The sequence below is a fragment of the Parasteatoda tepidariorum genome, chromosome 6, assembly GCF_982258835.1.
Source record: "Parasteatoda tepidariorum strain Cologne lab strain chromosome 6, Ptep-v5.0, whole genome shotgun sequence".
In the NCBI taxonomy this organism is placed as follows: Eukaryota; Metazoa; Arthropoda; class Arachnida; order Araneae; family Theridiidae; genus Parasteatoda; species Parasteatoda tepidariorum.
Genome location: NC_141760.1, coordinates 96763422 through 96784342, shown reverse-complemented (window position 1 = coordinate 96784342; position 20921 = coordinate 96763422). Strand labels below are relative to the sequence as shown.

The 20921-nt window shown below is 29.3% G+C and overlaps 2 protein-coding genes across 3 annotated transcripts; one reads left to right on the top strand and one right to left on the bottom strand.

Moving 5' to 3' along the window:
* The first annotated feature begins 2639 nt into the window (after positions 1-2639).
* On the top strand, positions 2640-20566 carry LOC107436449 (monocarboxylate transporter 9-like). 2 transcript variants are annotated; one of them, XM_071178361.2, is made up of 6 exons: positions 2640-2728; positions 12462-12681; positions 14619-14813; positions 16569-16712; positions 16849-17955; positions 19295-20566. In XM_071178361.2, the coding sequence occupies exons 3-6, from the start codon at positions 14621-14623 to the stop codon at positions 19429-19431; spliced, it is 1581 nt and encodes a 526-aa protein (XP_071034462.2). In that variant the 5' UTR covers positions 2640-2728; positions 12462-12681; positions 14619-14620; the 3' UTR covers positions 19432-20566. The 2 variants fall into 2 exon arrangements, with proteins under 2 accessions (XP_071034462.2, XP_087022342.1); XM_087166216.1 differs by having other exon boundaries at positions 12462-12685; positions 14044-14813.
* On the bottom strand, positions 12801-19805 carry LOC147808225 (uncharacterized). Its single transcript, XM_087166217.1, has 2 exons — positions 19646-19805; positions 12801-13230 (listed from the first exon to the last, which is right to left on the bottom strand). The coding sequence occupies exons 1-2, from the start codon at positions 19733-19735 to the stop codon at positions 13003-13005; spliced, it is 318 nt and encodes a 105-aa protein (XP_087022343.1). The 5' UTR covers positions 19736-19805; the 3' UTR covers positions 12801-13002.
* Positions 20567-20921: the final 355 nt, after the last annotated feature.

The following is a 20921-nucleotide window of genomic DNA, read 5'->3' as shown; positions in this document are numbered from 1 at the left end:
TATGGGTCTCTCTTTAATTACAGGATTCAATGCCGCACATAAGGTGCAAAAAAAAAAATACATTTTACTATTTTTATTACTGGTAATATTGACATATTTACAGTTCCAGTAATTACAATGAAATAATAAATAATTAAATAATAAATAATTAAATAATTAAATAATAAATAAATAAATAATAAATAATTAAATAATAAATAATTAAATAATAAATAATTAAATAATAAATAATTAAATAATAAATAATTCAATAGCAACTAATTAAATAATAATGAAATAAAAATTATTTAAATAATTTATTGTAATTATACTGGGGGAAAAGTGAACTTGAAATGTTTTCGGATTTTCACGAGTTAATGTCCATTTTACTTTTTTGCGTGTTATATTAATAGTGCGTCTGATATTAATAAAAAAAATCAACAAGATTGAAAAAATCATAAGCTCATAGATATATTTTATCAGATCAGGAAGCAGCAACAGCAAAAATGGAGCATTATATATTTATCTATATAATAATAGAAATTTTCAGCTTTTACAATCAGCTGTAACTGTATGGCTTTCAGTACAGTACGGAAAAAAACGAGACTCCTGATTAACTTTTGATCTATTGACTGGATTATTAAATACTTTCTCCCTTAATAGTTTAAAATGTATGGAATAAATAGGGTAATTAATGACGATTGTCACATTTTCAGCTATGAAATCAGGAAAAATATGCTTTTTTTAAAAAATAAATTTGCTTATTAATTAATTTGTTTTTTTTTCTTCCTGAGTGACTCGGATATAAACACATGTGAGAAATCACTATCTATTACTTATAATATCTATTACTTATACTATCACTATTTATTAGTAGAATATGGATCTATATTTACTTATTCTAATGCCTCATAAATTATTATAAATATACTGAATGAGAAGTACACTTGAAATATTTATGGACCGTTGTGAGCTAATAATAAATTTATTTTTTACGTGCTATGCCATACTTTTAAAATTAATTAAAAAAGAGCTTTGAGCACAATTGAAAACTCACATATTCACATATATTTTTCTTATCATTTAAGATATAACGATTAAGAAACCGATGAAATGTGAGATAAATTTTTCACATCATTTCACATTAAATTAACTTTCAGTCTCCTTAAAATATTTAGTTTGAAATGAAAGACTACATAGTCGATAAAAAGCATTCTGAAAATTGATTTCCTCATTGATTATAATTTTATTTATTGCTTTATTTAATAATATCTAAACAATGCAGTCGTTTCTGTAGTTCGGCTAAATAAAACTTTGGTTCAACTAATTTTTACATATTTTTGTTTCATTTTTTTCCCGAGAATTTCAAAAATATATGTTAAAGACCATTTTTACTGAACATTCTGAATTTATAATGTTGCAGATCCTTTTTTTCCTATCTGCTTCTGATTTGAAAGCGTGTTTGTATAGTTGAAATAGGCTATTTTTTTTAAAAAAAGCAACATTATTGTAATCGTTTTTTATTTCCAAAAAATATAATTTTACGTAAGCAACCTCACAATTGCTTATGTAAACTATAGACATTTTCTAATTCATTGCGTCACCCCCTCCTTTATCGATATTTGTTCAAAATTTTCTTTTATTTTAATTCCTTAGACTCAGAAAAATTATATGTTAATGACCGTCTTTACAGAGCACCATGTATATAACTTTGCAGATCAAGATTATTTTTTTTTATCTGTTGCTGATTTTAAAACGTGTCTTTACATGTTTTTAAAGAAACATTGCTGTTTTTTTTTATTCCCAAAAATATTCTTTTGCATAAGCAATGTTATAATCTTTCTTTATGTAAGCTATAGACATTTTCTAACTAATTGAGTCACCCTTTTATTGATGTTTGCTTTAAAAAGCCTATGTTAATTCCTTAAATTCAAAAAAATATATGTTAAGGACGGTCTTTACAGAGCACCAGGGTTATAAATTTGCAGATTATTTTCTCTATCTGTTGCTGACTTGAAAACGTGTATCTGAGAGTAACAAGACCAAGGAGTTTTTTTTTTCTAAAAGAAACATCGCTGTTTTTTTTTATTTCGAAAAATATTATTTTGCCTAAGCACTGTTATAATTTTTTTATGTAAACTACAGACATTTTCTAATTCATTGCTTCACTCTTTTATTAATGTCTGTTTAAAAAAAATATGCTAAATCATTATATTAAATAAAATGTATGTTAAGGATAGTGTTTACGGAACACCATGTTTATAGCTTTGCAGATTACTTTTTCCTACCTGCTGCTGATTTGAAAACAAGTATATTAAGGTAAGAAGACGAGTTTTTTTTTCTTCTGCTTTTAGTTTTTTCTTTTTCATCGCTGTTTTTGTTTTTATGCACAAAAACATTAGTTTGCGAAAACAATGTCACATTTTTTTCTGTACGCATTTAACGTAAACTACCGACTCATTGCATCACCTCTTATTGCTATTTATTTTATTATCATTTTTCCAAAGAATCATCTGAAATTTTGATGTTGACTGACGAGAAATGTTACGGAAACATTATCATGAAATGATCAGACGTTTATTTGTAAAGTAATTAAGTTAGATAAATTTGATTCTACACTGAACCACATACTAACCCTTTTTTCGAAAAGCATTGCTTTCATATCCAAAGTTCTCATGCCCTCGCTGGCAACGATAAGATTCAAGACACGTGTAATATTCTGTTTAAATTGTAGAATGGGTTTGTAAAGGTGAGCATATTTTTTATACTCTTAAGCTCGAATAAATAAAATGTTACATAAAGTCTGTTTTTTCTTTAAAAATATATTTTTTAAGATGTTTTCATTTATTTCTTTAAAAATCTATATTGAAAAAAGAAAATGTGTAGTTTTCGTAAAATAATATTAGTTAAAAACTTATTGATGTTTGAAAGAGTGTAAAAATGGTGAGAATATGTTTTGAACTTCCTTTTTTAAAAAAATTATAATATTCTAATTAATAGTATAATTATCTTCTGGTAGAAGGGCCTCTAAATCCTGTTCACTGCGGCGCTAGACAGCGTTGTTAAAGCCAGTTTCTTTAACACGAAATTACTTCTAAATAATAATACTTTTGAAATATATAGATCAAACTAATCTCTTATTTCTTTCCTGGATGTTTGTTGCATTATCAAAATGTTACAGCAATCTAAAACCAGATTTTTTGGGTAAGATTTTTGTTTTGTTGCTTCATTTCATTAACTCTTTCAGTACCGGCAGTTGATGAAATAAGCGCTCTCCTCCTATAGCCTCAAACTCCAAATTTATACGTTCGAATACGAGAGTTCCGTATATTATCTTGGGCTGCTTCATATATGATGTTGTGGGCAGCGAAGTGAGAATAGTGTGATCATATAAGCATGATTACGATCTTGAAGAGGTTAAAATTTATGGAATCAAGACAGGATGTATGATGCATAAAATCAAGAAGATAAATATTTAAAATTAGCTATCTCTTCTTCTATAATAAATAAATCGCCGACGAGTAGTTAAGTCTATTATCGCATCGAGGAGCTGCTTATATTCTGTTATAAAGTGCCAAGCTGAAAATAAATAAATAAGTTGTCTTTTTGCATGTTCTAGTATAAGAATTTATCGCAAGTTTCGAAATGCTAACATTGTGAAACAAAGATTTGTTTCACTTTTATGTTAAATAACCACACTGATGTAAAAACAATTTATGAATTAATACGGGATGAGTTTATTGAATTTGACGAGTATGTGGGATGATTTTATACGGACGAGTTATTTTGCCATATTGCAATATTAGCTGAAATATAAAATATTATTGCTTAAGTACACAAACAGGAGTTTTCTTTGTTTCGTCTATACTATTTTTTTTTTGTAAATGTTTCATTGATTACGATTCAGTTTATGTACTTTAATATTAACTCCTAATAAAATGGCTAAGATAAGAGTTTAGCTCTAAAAAGTAATTGTTTATTGCCTGATAAAAAAAAATAAATTATGAATCACTTAATTGTTTATTGATATAAATTTCTCTGAAAACATATTTTATATTTGTATGAGTTCTTCATTTCCTGACTAATACATTGTAATAGAATACTTAATTCATAAAATCTATTATCCATTTGGTGGTGTTGATTGCTTGTGAATCATGGCACAAAATCTCGTTTTCACTTGGTTCGATTTCAGTTTCTTTAAGAACTTGTGATCTAAAAATCTAAATTTTTCTTCTAGTTAATTACAACTATTTTATTACAAATGGAGTTAACTACTTTCGAAATGTTGTCACCACTTCATTACTTTTAAGGGACAAACTTTGCAGGAGAACTCTAATTCGTCATAGTGTCTCTATGATATGTGGTGAAACTCGTAGAAGACTTGTCAACGCTTCCATCAGTTTGTAGTGTCGCCATCTGTGGGTCAGTTTAAGAAGCAAAATGATTTTGCATGTTTGCGTGTCAGCAAATTTTAAGTGTTTTGGATAAAGTTTGACTTTTTTAAAGAGTTTTTTTTAGATATTTATAGATATTTATTTGTATTTCAAAAAGTTTAGAGCCAGTTCTTCATGAAAAAATTTTAACACATTCTTTGTTCGCATTTTTTTTAAAAATTCTTGAACTACAAATATTCATTGTAAATTTTATTGTGGACAACGTTTGATTTCATAATAAAAATTCCAAAGGTATGTCTAAAATCTACTTCGCATTTTTTGAAATTTAGACATTAATAGAATAAAATCAAGCAAAGTTGGAAATTCTAGAAAAGAAAGTTGTTTTAAAACTTCAACTCTGTTTTCCAAATAGAATACTTCATTTTCCTCTTAGATAGTGAGGGGGTCAGAAACTTTATTTTTTTTTTTGATATTGAAGTAAGGAGGGCGAAAATGTGTTTTGTATCTTCTGAAGTTTAGACAGTTGCAATAATAAAATCATGTAAAATTGATTATTTCTTTTTTTAAAAAAAAAATTGAAGCTTTTTTCCGAAAAGAAAATTTTATTTTCCTCTTAAATTAAAGTAGGGAGCGAAGAATATACTTCACCCCTTCTGAAATTCAGACATTCGCAAAAATAAAGTCAAGTAAAATTAATATTTAACTCCTATTTTCAACTTTAAAGCTATTTTCCAAATAGAAACTTTATTCTCCACTGAAATTTAATTGAGAAGGAAGATAATATGATATGTGCCACCCCTTCTGAAACTTTGACATTCGCTACAATAGAGTAAAATAGAATTGGTAATTTCATAAAAAAAGCTACTTTTTTTCAGTTTAGTAGCTCTTTTCCAAATTGAAATAGAAAACTTTTTTTCCCGAGTAAAATCTGTTTTGTTTCAATTTTTTTCTTAATATGACAACTTTCAATTTATTAAAAAAAATGTAAAACTAAAATACAAAAAGAGAAGAAGAGCGCAGCACTAAAAGAGAAGAGTACAACATATAAAAATAAAACTAGTATTTAGAAAATTAAAATAATTGCCACTCTTTTATACTACCCTAGATAGAGCAAAAAAATGCTTCCTACACTGACTAATAGATATATTTTAAAGTATTCGACTCTCAACACCTTCAGACCACCAACCGAGACAACTTACAGTAATTTGACTCCTCAAAAAATAGCCATCTCTTCTTGCACCATGGGAAAATGTCCTTTTGCTTCTTTAAATTCCCTTTATCACTTTTATGACCCTGGGCTTTTTGTTCTTTTATAAAATGAAATATATTTACATAACCATATATAAGTCGGATAGTCAGTTGTCTTGAACAAGCAATTATCTAGATGTTCTAGGAAAACAGATGTAAGTTTTTAATAAGGCATATAAGGTGATGACTTTTTGACATTTACTTAGGTCATTTTGTCAAGAGAATTTTTCTGTAACTAACGTTCTAATCACTCTCTGTTGAACTTCAAGTTTTAGCTCATTTAATTGAATAATTTAAATAAACTATTTTTATTTCAAATATAAATTGTTTGTTAACTTTTATTTTGTTCAATCTTTCAAATTAAAACTTAACTTTAATTGAGACTAGTTAAAATAATTTGCAACTTTTTTTCCCTACATAAATATCATAATTTTGAATTACAAGAAAACGAAAGGGAAATTGATTTCTAAGGAGGTAAGCAAATGTTTACATTAATTTATTTAATGCATTCAAAATTGCGTATTAATGTACTATTGAAATTGTTTAAATGAATGGTTACATATAAATTGCTTTTTTTATATTCCTATACTAAATTGCATTCATATATATACTACTTTAGTTCAAGATTTTACGTTATTGTGTGCATGGATTTTGTTCTTATTTTATATTTTTAAAATTATTAAGACCTTTAAATTTTTAAATCGGAACTTCGAACTTTTTTAGTCTTTTTAAAAACTTTGTTTTCATTCAAAAATTAAATGCTACTTTTAATTTTAAAAAATTAATTTAATTAAAAAAGCATTTAATTTAATAAAACAGATATGTTTCGTTGAGTATAACTGAAAATATGTCATCATCTAAAGTATTTTAGTTTTAATAAGTCACTGTTTTTCAGTCAACAAAAAATAAAGTTACTCGAAAAAATATTTTATTTCGTTGTTTCGATAATTCTTTCTACTTTTACGAGAGACTATCTTATATCGATTTTTTGAGGTCAGCATTATCTTTATTTAATTCAAATTAAACTAATTTCAAGTCCTTTGCTTTCATTGACAAAAAATGGTATCTATTGCAGTTTTATATACTTGTGAAAAAAAAAACTGTTACTTCAAGATACGGGTAAATAACAAGAATGAGTTAAGTAATTAATCTTCTCTTAAATTTACTATTTTATTCTTATCTTATAGGATAACGATGTATAGAGAGCAGAGCACAAACACTAAATTTGTTACACATTTATTTTCGTTTATTTGAAATATACCATATAAAATATCATTTATACACCAACAATAATTTATATAAACAAAGATAATTTTTATCCTAATGCAAAAAAATTAACCTCAACTTATACTTTAAACAATTAAAATAGCGAAAAAATATTTTCAATACAAAAGTTTCATTTAAAAATTCTTTACAATGTTATTATTAGCAGTAATAAAAGCTGCTTTAATTAAAAAAAAATTTTACGAATGGGACAATTTGTTTCCGTAACATTTGAAAAGGGAGTAGTGATGAATGCAATTTATCTAGTTTTTTTAATCAAAATCATATGGGGTAATCAAAGTAATAATTTGTGCTAATTAACGTTTTGAGAACTCTTCTGAAGTATTATTTTTCTGAGTTTAACCCTTTAATGGGCCATTTAACCCTTTAATGGGCCATTCTGTAACTAACGTTCTAATCACTCTCTGTTGAACTTCAAGTTTTAGCTCATTTAATTGAATAATTTAAATAAACTATTTTTATTTCAAATATAAATTGTTTGTTAACTTTTATTTTGTTCAATCTTTCAAATTAAAACTTAACTTTAATTGAGACTAGTTAAAATAATTTGCAACTTTTTTTCCCTACATAAATATCATAATTTTGAATTACAAGAAAACGAAAGGGAAATTGATTTCTAAGGAGGTAAGCAAATGTTTACATTAATTTATTTAATGCATTCAAAATTGCGTATTAATGTACTATTGAAATTGTTTAAATGAATGGTTACATATAAATTGCTTTTTTTATATTCCTATACTAAATTGCATTCATATATATACTACTTTAGTTCAAGATTTTACGTTATTGTGTGCATGGATTTTGTTCTTATTTTATATTTTTAAAATTATTAAGACCTTTAAATTTTTAAATCGGAACTTCGAACTTTTTTAGTCTTTTTAAAAACTTTGTTTTCATTCAAAAATTAAATGCTACTTTTAATTTTAAAAAATTAATTTAATTAAAAAAGCATTTAATTTAATAAAACAGATATGTTTCGTTGAGTATAACTGAAAATATGTCATCATCTAAAGTATTTTAGTTTTAATAAGTCACTGTTTTTCAGTCAACAAAAAATAAAGTTACTCGAAAAAATATTTTATTTCGTTGTTTCGATAATTCTTTCTACTTTTACGAGAGACTATCTTATATCGATTTTTTGAGGTCAGCATTATCTTTATTTAATTCAAATTAAACTAATTTCAAGTCCATTGCTTTCATCAAGTCATTGCTTTCATTGACAAAAAATGGTATCTATTGCAGTTTTATATACTTGTGAAAAAAAAAACTGTTACTTCAAGATACGGGTAAATAACAAGAATGAGTTAAGTAATTAATCTTCTCTTAAATTTACTATTTTATTCTTATCTTATAGGATAACGATGTATAGAGAGCAGAGCACAAACACTAAATTTGTTACACATTTATTTTCGTTTATTTGAAATATACCATATAAAATATCATTTATACACCAACAATAATTTATATAAACAAAGATAATTTTTATCCTAATGCAAAAAAATTAACCTCAACTTATACTTTAAACAATTAAAATAGCGAAAAAATATTTTCAATACAAAAGTTTCATTTAAAAATTCTTTACAATGTTATTATTAGCAGTAATAAAAGCTGCTTTAATTAAAAAAAAATTTACGAATGGGACAATTTGTTTCCGTAACATTTGAAAAGGGAGTAGTGATGAATGCAATTTATCTAGTTTTTTTAATCAAAATCATATGGGGTAATCAAAGTAATAATTTGTGCTAATTAACGTTTTGAGAACTCTTCTGAAGTATTATTTTTCTGAGTTTAACCCTTTAATGGGCCATTTATTTCTAGTAAAGGTAAATTAAAGTATTTTTGCTATTGAAATTGATATTAGAATAGTAATTCAAATAAGAAAATAAAACTCATTTAGCTTATAAAAAATTTATCTAAATTTTAAAGTTTATTTATCATGACCTATTAGGAACTTATTGCCTTTTATTTTTCATTTTTTATAAAATATATTTTAGAAATGCTACAAACTTTAAAATGAATTATGTATTTTATAACTTTTATACGTTTTCTTAAACTAACAAATGGATACCAATTTTATTCAAACGCACTTCAAGAATGCTGAAGTTATTAACAAATGAAAACCTAAGTTAAAGATGGTAAAAAGGTTTACCATTAACGTTAAATATTGGTGGTAAGTATACTTCTCACGGCCTTTGAAAGGGTTATGGTATACATTTGATGGAGGAAAAGAATTTATCCGACCATCAGAATTATAAAATATCATTTCTTCAAAATGTGTGCATTTCTGTTTATCAATTAAATAACTTTGTTTCCCTTTTTTTACATGTCCATTTTGATTTAAAACCAGATAAATTAAACCTGAACAAGATGAGAAACGCATTTCAAATATTGCAGTTCAATTTTATTTAATTGCTTTAATTTTATTTAACTTTTCACTTTAATTTTATTTAGCTTGTCAATTCTTTGTTGCAGTTTTGAGATTTTCATTTTTTTAATAGTGAAGATGATCTTTACTGTAGCCAATGTTAAAAATAGTCATTGAAATGAACATTTCTGTTTATCAATTAAATAACTTTATTTTCCGTTTTTTTACATAGCCAATCCGATTCAAAACCAGATAAATTAAACTGGAACAAGATGAGAAACACATTTCGCATGAGACTGCTTTAATTTTTATTTAACTAACCACTTTTTTATTCTTTTTTTCACAGTTTTGAAATGAATTTTTTCTAAATCATGAAGATGATCTTTCTATAACCTATGTTAAAGATATTCAATGAAATTTTTTGTTTAAATTTATTGCATTTTTTATCTTAGAAATCCGTAGCAATTAATATTCATTGTCATGACAAACCATTGAAAGCAGTTTTTTTAATTAGCAAAAAGCTTTGGCTTTCTCTAATTTTTTGTTTTGGAATATTAAAAAAAAAAACTATTACACTTTGTCATTATTTTGTCATATATGATTACATGGGGTCATGAATACATATATTTATTTGACATTCTGTCTGATGAGAAGTTTCAACAGGCCAAATATTCAAGAACGAATTCTTTTCAAAATAAAACTGTATTTTTTAGGGTCCTGTCCATATTGGAATAATGCAACTTTAATTTTTTAATCAATGTATAGAGAGAAGAAATTTCTGGATATTTTTTCAATTGTGGCTTTTTCAAAACGTGGGTATATGCCAATAAAAAAAGTATGCAATTTCCTTCAATTTCCATAGAGCGAGTCGAAATTTTTAGATATGAAACTACTAAATAATTTTTATTTTTATACTGGTTTGTCTTAAAAGGACCTTCCTAGCAATATAGTAACCGGATTCAAGAGATTTGTATAGCATTTTTTTCTCCCTAACGACAGGCACTGAACTTCTACGTTCTTCGGCTAGGAAGATGCGTTACTCATTTAACGGTACCCAGTGGGCACCTGTGAACCTAAGTCACGAAAGCGAGCAACATTATCCACGCCACACCGCCACAGATACCCGTTTTATAGGGTGGGCCACATTTACACAATAGAGAACAACACACAGAGAGAAACATTCATGTCCTGAGCGGGATTCGAACTCGCAGCCACTGGCTTCGCAGTCAGGCACGTTAACCACTCGACCATCTCAAGAGACTCAAGTGGTTTATAAAATTGGTATTTTATGATCGGCATTATATTTAGAAGAAAAGAGAGCTACTGCTGACATGGGGGACAAGAGTAGACAACATGAATGGCTTTTTTCCCTCTAATCAAATTTCCTCTGTGAGATGTCGTAAATTGGTAACATTAACTTACAGTGAGCAAAAAAGAATCACCCTGAATAACTTTTGATTTAATGATCGGATCATCGCGTTCTAGGATTCCATCTTAATAGTTCGAGGGTGTGACCTCAAATATGCTAATTAATTAGTCCGGACGATATTTTATTTTAAGTAACGAATCAGACGCAAACACATACTTTCTCTGAAGAAACATAACTTTTTTTCAACGAATTCGATTTTCTAGCCCTCCTACTATAAGGGGTAGCCGTAATCTGGGAAATATGGTTCCAATAGTTTGGTCGGGTGAGCGATCCAAAGGTTAATTGTCAATTTAATTGTTGATCTCAAACGTTATTTTTATTTTTTCGTATTTCACCATAGAGTATTTCGTGTTTCGCTCGTATTCGTATTTAGAGCTGTTTAGGGAATTGAAACATTTTTGCACACAATTATAAAATTCTTTTATTCAAAGATAACTCTATGCAATAAATAACTTATGCAATAATAAATAATTAATTAATAATTTATTATTTTTCATTTAACAATTGTCTGAAAAATTTTGAATTGTAAGGTATACAGTTTTTTTGCATCATTTTAAAGTATCTAATTCCTTATGGAAAATTGCAAAACTTGAGCCAAATTGGTTGAATAGTTCCTGAGAAATCGAATTTTATATGCACAACTTTTTTAAAATTTAATTTCTCAGGATTAACCGATTTCACTCAAATTTTGTATTTTGCCACGTGGAAAACTTACAATATTTTTTAATCTAATTTATATGTGAATAAGTAACTTGTTTCCCTAAATATATGAGCTAACATGATACGTAAATAGCTCAAATAACGGTTAGAGATGGAGTACAGAAAGTTTTTGGAAGGGTCCAGACCAAAAATTTTTGCCCTAGAGACCCAAGGGACGAAGTTACGGCACTGAGCTGCACTAACCGGTGATAGGACGCAAGTCTTTGCGAAAACCACACCATGGATTATTTCTGTCATGACCCAAACCATGACCGTAATCCCCGGACCATGGAGTCTTAAGATTGGATATCATAAGTAGTCTTAGACATTCTGTAACCAAAGGAGCTAATTTTAATTTTCACAAGCAGACTGATGGTTGATATTTGTTCTATTTGGTCGTATGTTTCGATGTAAAGTGTGGCTTTGAGGAGAACTCCTCCAGACAAACTGTCTGGGGCTGTCTGCTGCTATGGTTACAAGATAGAGCATATTTCTAATGGGGGTGCAATGGAGGATTGAAGGTGTTGATTGGTTTACTCATGCTGACCTATGCAAAGATCAAGACAAAACTATTCACCCCTATTCGAAGTGACTTTTTCTCGTAACCATGGTACCCGCCACAACGCGAGACAGATTTCTGAAGGAGTTATCCTGAAAGCCGCACTATATGTGAAATACAATTTGAGGTATAAAACATGCGGTATTTTCTATTTCTCTGTTAATTTTTCTGACACAATTGTGCCAATACAATTCTACAATCGATAGTATTTGCTAGGTACTTAAATAGTACATAGCTGCCTATTTTCAGAATGTTGATCGTTGTTTTCATGCATATATAGTGAATATTTGGTGCCTATTGCATTAGTATTAGTACAACATGAGATTATATTGTAATTAGTTTATATTGTTGTTCTTATCTTTTGAGAAATGAATCTTGTACAAATAAATTAGTGTATGGAACAGACGGTATCCATCCTTTTCTGTGTCATAGCTATATTCCTTCAAAATGATATCGAAAAACATTAGTTTTTTTATGTCGGAATATATTTTACTTCATTTTCAGATTCTCATGAAGTGCAGGTGTTTGCAATCATTTTTTATTTTGGCATCGTATTCTGTTGTTTAATTTTTGCGGGCGTGTGACTCACCAAGAAAAAATTCGTTTCATTTAAGGACGAATGACTGAACTTCACACATCTTCAATTTCGTTGCTTTAATAAATTTGTAACCATAACGCACAATGTTGCCACAATATTTACGGTGATAGAGTAATAACAATTAAGGTAAGTATAATTTCTTTAATTATGTGATAATTGGTTCTTCATCTTCAACTTTATCGAGCGATTGTTGAATATTATATGTATGTTTTGATTGTTTATATGCAATAGTGACCAAAATCATTATCCTTCAAATTATTTAATTACGACATAAATATATTCCAATCGTCTTAATCTATTGCACTCACAATTTTTATTTTTGTATACAACAATTTATGTCAAAGGAATGACAAACAACTGTCTTTCGGACAGATTAGGTGTTCGCCGAATATGATTAGTTGAATATGGCCCACGAAGTTGAGCATGACCCATGAAGTTGAGCAAGGCCTACGAAGTAGAGCATGACCCACGAAGTTGTGCATGGCACATGAAGTTGAGCATGGCACATGAAGTTGAGCATGGCACATGAAGTTGAGCATGGCACATGAAGTTGAGCATGGCCCAGAAAGTTGAGCATGGCCCAGGAAATTGTGCATGGCCCAGGAAGTTGTGCATGGCCCAGGAAGTTGTGCATGGCCCAGGAAGTAGTGCATGGCCCAGGAAGTTGTGCATGGCCTTGAAAGGAAAGACAGAAATCCAATTCAATATAACGGCTAGCATGCGTACTAGTAACATTCATTCATTTCATTGTTAAGTCAAATATAGTAGCAACATAAATTTTTTCTTAAAAGTGAATACTTGAATTCTCGCATATACGTAACATAATAAGTCATACTCAACTTTTTCAAGGAATGCTAAACTTCTCCAATCACAGTAATATTATAAATACTCAAACTGGCAAAATGGGCTTACTGACACAGAAATCTAAGTGGAGAATTATATTTTATTACCGATATTATTTACGTATATATACATATCAAAATTAAGTTCAGATAATCTAAAATATTGAGATTATATACCGTTAGCATTGAATGACATCAATGCATTGTTTTGATAGCATTAATGGTAATGATACATTTTCTTTTGATACTGTATTGATGTTAATTATCTTAATTTTCCCTCGATACCATGTCACTGCCTTTCACGATGATAAGATTTTTTTTATCAATAAACGAAAGATGTAAATTTAAATAAATGAAGATTCGTTTTAAATAAAGTTATAACGATAAATATTTATCACAAATTTCTGTAATGTGCGCAGATTTTGAAATAGCAACATTTAACTTTACAGAGCTTTTTTTACAAATGGGATGATGTAAAATAGACAAAGTTTTGTAACTGATAATGATTAAATACAAAATAACCGATTAAGGAATTATATTAAAACACAACCTGATATTCAGTTTTGTTCTATATTGTAGGTATAAAGTGGAGTGGTGTATTAAAACATAACCTGATCTTCCAATTGTGTTCGATATTATAAAAAAGAGCCGTGATGCCTCAGGGGATAGAGCGTTCGCTTTCCAATTAGGTGAACCGGGTTCGAATCCCAGCCATGGCTGATCTATACGAGTTCTGCATTCGGCTTGCTCTAACCACAGTGCTGACATGAAATATTCTCAGTGGTAGAAGGATCATGGGCTAGAATCTGCTTGTCTTTAGGCTAAACGTGGGAGATTTTCGTTGCTTTCTTATCCATGTTACACAATTACGGGTTAGTTCCCTTAAAAAATCCTCCACGGAGGTAAATTTCTCCCAATACTTGATCCAGGAGTTCCTTTGTCTTCTGGATTGTGTTCAAAATTACATGGTTACGGCGTAGTCGTAATCCTAAAAATTAGGTGTGCGACGGTTAAAAAATAAAATAAAATATATTGTAGGTATGAAGCGGAGTGGTATATTTAAACATAACCTGATCTTCAAATTTATTCTATATTGTTGTTATGAAGTTGAGTGGTATATAAAAACATAACCTGATCTTCAATTTTGTTAGATATTGTATATATAAAGCGGAGTGGTATATTAAAACATAACTTGATCTTCAATTTTATTTGATTTTAAAGGTATGAAGGGGAGTGGAGTCGACAGCTTAGAAAGCTGGGTGGTGGCAGCAGCAAGTAGTGCAGTATTCTTGTTTTCAACATGGCCGATGAGGTTAGGAGGACAACTTTTTGTCTCGATGCTTGACCATTTTGAAACGAACAGGAAGAATGCCGCTTTTCCATTTGCTCTGGCATACTTAATGAGAAGCGTTTCAGGTAAAGAATGGGCTAGTATTTTAAATGCCTTTCTTTTCCTTTTATTGTAATTTATTCAAGATATCCGACTGGATTAAAAGTGACAATTTCGCAGACTGAAAACGACACTCAGAATACATAATTAAAATGCCTACCGAAAAAAAAGAGCAATTATAGTAATAAATATTTGTCTAAGTACTTTACAAGAATTGGAGCTATAATCTCTAATTTTTTTATTTATATAAAATAAGTTTTTTTTTGTTTTTTTTTTTAAATCTTTTTTTAAAAAAAATTATCTTTAGACTCATTTTTAAAAAAAAGAAGTTAATTGTAGAATTCTTCGAAACTTTGCATGTGGATTTTGCATAATGTTAGCCATATTTTGGATTAACTGAGGTCCAAGAATGAATTTAGCATTTTTATCATCAGAGACAGAATTACAGATCTCAGGGCTCTGGTCACAGAGCCACTTGGTCCTCTAAAAGAGTCGTATTATTTCAGTTAGCATGCATAGTTTTTAATCATAACAATAAAAAACATTTTCAACAGCATCGATTTGTAAACATGATAGCTTATTTAGAAAATCGAACTTTAATTTAGCTAAACTATGAAAAAAATACTGAAATCTAACTGTTAGAGTATTTAATTTAATTGTAACCGAGAATGATGAAAATTGGGTGGGAAACAAGACATTCATACTAAGTACCTGGCAAAGCATCAAAAGCATTCCAAAAATTTTTTATATTTCTTATTTACATAAAAAAGCACTATTTATCAAATTTATATTTGAGGTAATTATAATTTTATAAATTATAAAAACTCACACTAAATGTTTCTCCCATTTTGAAGCAATTGCATAAGAGTTTACATTATAACAAGAAAAAAGTAAAAGAAAAATCAGGGACTCCTTACTGTATCCTCCCTCACAAGTTGGGGGCTCTGGGCACAACTAGATGGAGTTAGACTTAAGGAACACGATAGATATGTCCGTTATCAAAAAAACTCGAGAAATCTTCAATTGATTCATAAATTCTTGGACATAAATTCAATTTAGACAATGCTGGAATCAATTCCACCCCAGTCACGTCGACTCTTCTTAATATCCCGGAATCTTATTGTATTCATAGGAACTCTGAATCCTTTGTTAATGTTAGTTCTTCCCCATATCTCCATAAGGATTGGAAATACATTTTACCCAGATCTGTCTCTCGCCACTGTGTTTTGTCTTGCTTAGTTTTTCATTTTTTCTCTATCGTCTTCTGTGTTTTTTATAGTTTTTGTTTATTACCTTTTCGTCCATTTTTCGTTGGCAACTTCACGTTTTTTTTCGTTAAATTTACGTCTGTCAAGGTGTCCCAGTCATGAAAATGAGTGCTTATTTTTTATGCGTTTAAGCCATGTTTAAACACATAACATTAACGTTAACATGTTGACTGTCATTTCAATTTTGTAAATTTTTGAAACTTGTGAAGTTTTTTAGACTACCAGGTAATACCAGACGGACCGTCTTAAATATCTTGAATAGGTTTTTGCGAATTTTGGATAATTTATCACTTAACTATTGTTTTTAAGCAGTTATTGTGATTTTTTGGTAACTTTTACTATCTAGCTTTAATTTCTCGATGTTCTTAAATCTAATATTTTTATATCCTATTATCATCTGATATTTTTAAGTTATTTTGTTATTTAATATTAAAATCCTAATATAATCTAATGTTTTTAAATCTTATTCTATTTTCAATAAATATTTCAATCGTGATATCACCTTGTTTCCAGGTCCATTTGCCGGATATTTTGGGGTTAAAATTGGTTTACAGACGGTGACATTGATTGGAACATTATTGTGTGCGATCGGTGTTGGAGGATGTTTTTTTGCTGAAAACATATTTACGGTCAACATTTGTTTAGGATTAATATATGGTAATATTTATTTTCTTAAAAAATGCTAAATATATAACTTTGTTTTAATTGTTTCTTCACAAATATTTAAAAAACAATTAGTTTCATGGAGAGTTATTAGAAAATTTAAGATACATTAGTTTTTAAAATTCTACAGGTGTTGGATTTGGATGGGCAACTGCTACTCTTCCTGAAATCATTAATCAACATTTCATCAAACACAGAGCGAAAGCCATTGGACTGGTGTTTGGAGGAAGCGGTTTAGGAGCATTCGCTACTCCTCCGTTCTTAGCATATATTTTGGCAACTTTCGGCATGTCTGGAACATTTTTGGTTACATCTGCAATTCTTTTACATGGTGTACCAGTTTCAATGTTACTAACAAAACCGAGACTCAATACGAGTACACTAAACTCAAGGGGCAAAAAGAGTTCTGATCTTGCTGGTGAATCAACACATCCAATCAAATCTATCAATTCTATTAAATCACATAAAAGTGAACCAGACTCCAAACCGGCTGCAACAACAGACTTAATTTTAAACGAAAATAATCATTGCATGAATTTGGAGAATAAAAGCATTCTGAGTCCACGTCTAAGTTCGAGCATTTCTCATGATGACCTGTCGAAAGTAAACAGGCTATCAATGCAAAAATTGGAGCATTACAATTTAGAAATGATTTATCAAAAAGAGTTTAGAGATCAAAATCGAACTTCAGATTTTCTTAATAAGTGTGCATCAATTGAATCAAAAGTAAAAGTATATTCTGTTGATCAATCATCCAAAAAAAATTCACGCTCTTCCGTAAATGTTCTATGGAACCCAACTTTCTTGCTTATTGCAACAGTTACTAGTGCTCATTTTTACGTGCAATACATGTACTGGACGATTATTGTAGATATTAGACGCGATAAAGGCTCCGAAAAACATCAAGAAATATATCTTGTGATGGCTCTTTCGCTATTTGACATGCTCGGACGTTTATCTCTGGGTTTTATCACTGACAGTGGTTTCATTAGCAGCATTAATTTCTGCGCCTTTTGTTTTGCTTGCATGGGACTGCTCTGCTTGGCCATGGTTTTTGTGTCGGATTTTCAAGCAACTCTGGTTGTCACGTCTATTTTGGGTGCAACAATTGGAGGTAATACCACTGGACTTCCAGGCATCGTCACAGCATTCTTCGAAAAGGAAAAAAGATCGATGGCCATGGCTTCTAGGCTAATCATGTACGCACCCATGAGTTTCACCATGTCTCCATTAATAGGTATAACTTAAATGTAAACTACAAGTATTTGTTATGTATACTGTGTGTTCCGTAGTCACTAACCTTAATATACATTTGAATAATTCGTCAGATTATTTAATCAGAGGTCAATGTAGACGGCTACCGGAGTTCAACTCCAGTGGTTTTCTAAAAAGTGGAAAAAGTCAAAACAACCAGAATATGGTGAAATTTACCACTTTTTTGGCTCTATGAGAACACACAAGGAGCTTGATAATTTTTAACGAAGCGGTTTGGTAAATATTTTGGTAAATTTAGCAATAAAATATGTTTTCGTAAAAGGTGATAAAATTTGGTAATTGTGGTAAAATTTAGCAATTTTAGCGTCATACTTTAGATACTACCATAAAAATCAATTATTCGGTTTACTTTTCAGTACTTTTCAGGTAAGTTTACTTTTCAGTTATGTATTTTTTACTAACTGTCGGGTAATAAGATCTCCAATTTTGAAAACCGGAATTTTCGGTAACTCGTTACCACATGGGCTTAAGAAATACAAAATGAATGCTTTAAATATCGTACACTTTGGTTTTTAATTCCAGAATTATGGTATTTTTTCTACCAGAAATATTATTACAACATAGTACAGTAATTTCACCTGAACTCGTTTCTCCTTGTCATAAAATTGAGCCCTTTAGAAATATCACCGACCGGTCTGTGTAGGCATTAGGGAACTGGTCTTGCATCAGAAAGGTTTTGGGTTCGAATCCCGGACAATGTATAAATGTTGCTTTCTCTGTACTATCTGTCCTTACTGTGGGAGCAACGTTAGTCTAGCTAATATGGTGCCCCTGAAAGAGTGGCCAACAAATCTGCCCACATCCATCTGAATTGACGAATGTCAACCCTGGTGGTCATTGGAAAATTAAAAGTATCTATTGATCTATTCGTTTAAAATAAATGTTGGTTAAGGCTTGGTAAGCTTGGTTTTGATCACCAGAATTGTTTTAACTAGAAATGTTATTATGATACTGAACGGTAATTTTACCAGAATTTTTTTTTTCTCCGTGTGCAAGTTTCATTAAGCATATATTCCAGTTTCGAACTGTATAATACCCACCTGCCTCATCAGGACTCACGAACTTTGAAAACGATATTTTTTCTCGTTCATAACCTACTTTGTGACGCTTATGTGTCTTATCGACTGACTTTAATTTTGAAAAGGTATTTTTAAAGTTAAGAGTGGTGATTACTGAGAACCTTGACAAATATCTCACATTCTTCTCTCTCTTCATTGTCTGCAAATTTTTGATAAATGGCTATTCTTTTATGAATATTCTTATGCTGGCATCCCTAACTAACTATTTTTTGACAATTCCAGGTTATTTCAGAGGCACTTTAGGATCTTACGATGGACTCCTATATGTTTTGATGTCATTGTGTACCCTTTGCGTCTTCCTACTTTTGATGCTGTCCAAATCACCAAATACAAAGATAACAGTTGAGAGTAATTCATAAAGCAAATCTATTTTTTTGGGTGATAAAATTGATAATTCATCAAGACAGAACGTCCTCTAAGCTTTGACGTCATTGTGTCTAATTTGTGTTATGTACTTTTGATGTTGGCTAAGTTAGGTATCAAACAGAAGAAAAACAAATGAAACTTTTTCGGCGAGTAAATTTTTGTGGTTAAAAATGAATCATTCATTTAGATATAAAGTCTATAAATTACCTTTTGGCTGCCACTCTTAGATGACATCACGTCTTTAGCTAAGAGAGTTTCATAGACGAGAACTGACACAGTTTTATCGATTTTCATCATGTATTCGAATATTTCTGCAACGAAAATAATTCCATTCTAGCTGAAGAACTTCAATATCAATTATACAGGGCTGGAAAAAATAGAAACATCGATAAGTCTATTTCATGTGACATTTTTAAGATAATTGAATGATTTTTGTATAACATTCAGTCAAAATTTTTTTAAAATCGCATGGATTAATTTTTAATAACACTAGATTTTTACAAGATTCTGAAACTTGCGATTCTGTCTAAGCAATTTTATAGATATATATATAGTTTTGTTTAATTTGGTGTCTAAGGAATTCTGAACATCTTTAACTCAAAAATTTGATTGGTATAAAATTTACCCACTACAAAATATTTAAAAATTACTTCTTTCATCACAATATAATATTAAAAACTTATATTTAAAATTATTAATGGTCATTTTTAAGTTTAATAATAAAGGATTACCTTTTTCATCAATTGTAAAAAAAATGTACGAAATTCTCTTTGAACAATTGAGTTGCTTACTTATGTGCAAAAACTTTTCAGTTCGAAAATTTTCAAAATCGTTCAGTTGCAAAAAATGTTTATGTTAATGTTACAAAAATCAGAAATACAAATGCAAGTGGTAGTCGTTACTTTCCTTCAAATCAGTTTATAGAAATTTCTCTAGTATTTGGTATTTTCTACTATTTGGTATTTATCCGAAAACAGTTGCTGAACTTAAACGTATAAGTGAATGATGGTAGACTTTCCGAATTACTGAAGCTGTAGCGGTACGCCAAGAAAGTTGAAAAAGTTTAAATTCTCTTCTTCCTTTTCATGTGAACGAACTATTCAGAGTTAAATAAATTGCTTTTATAACTACATTTTAAAATGTTATTCTGTTCAACTTTACTTGATATTGTTATCCAAAGATCAATATTAAGATTTATGCATGCGGTTCTTTTTCTTAGAACTAGCTCATGTAAGAGTTCCAAAATCGCCAACTTTAATGCAATTTTTTTTGGAATTTTTATCAAATACGAAATAAAATTTAAATACCCGTAGAATAATAAAAACAAAATGATTCATAATTGTGATTAATTGTAAAGAGAGAAGAGAAAGTCATCAAAATTAGTTTATTTAAAGAGAGATATGAAAGGAGGGTGGTTTTCAATAAGGTCTTCCATTTATTAAATTTCTTTAAAAAATAGTTCATTATTAACTTATATTAAACA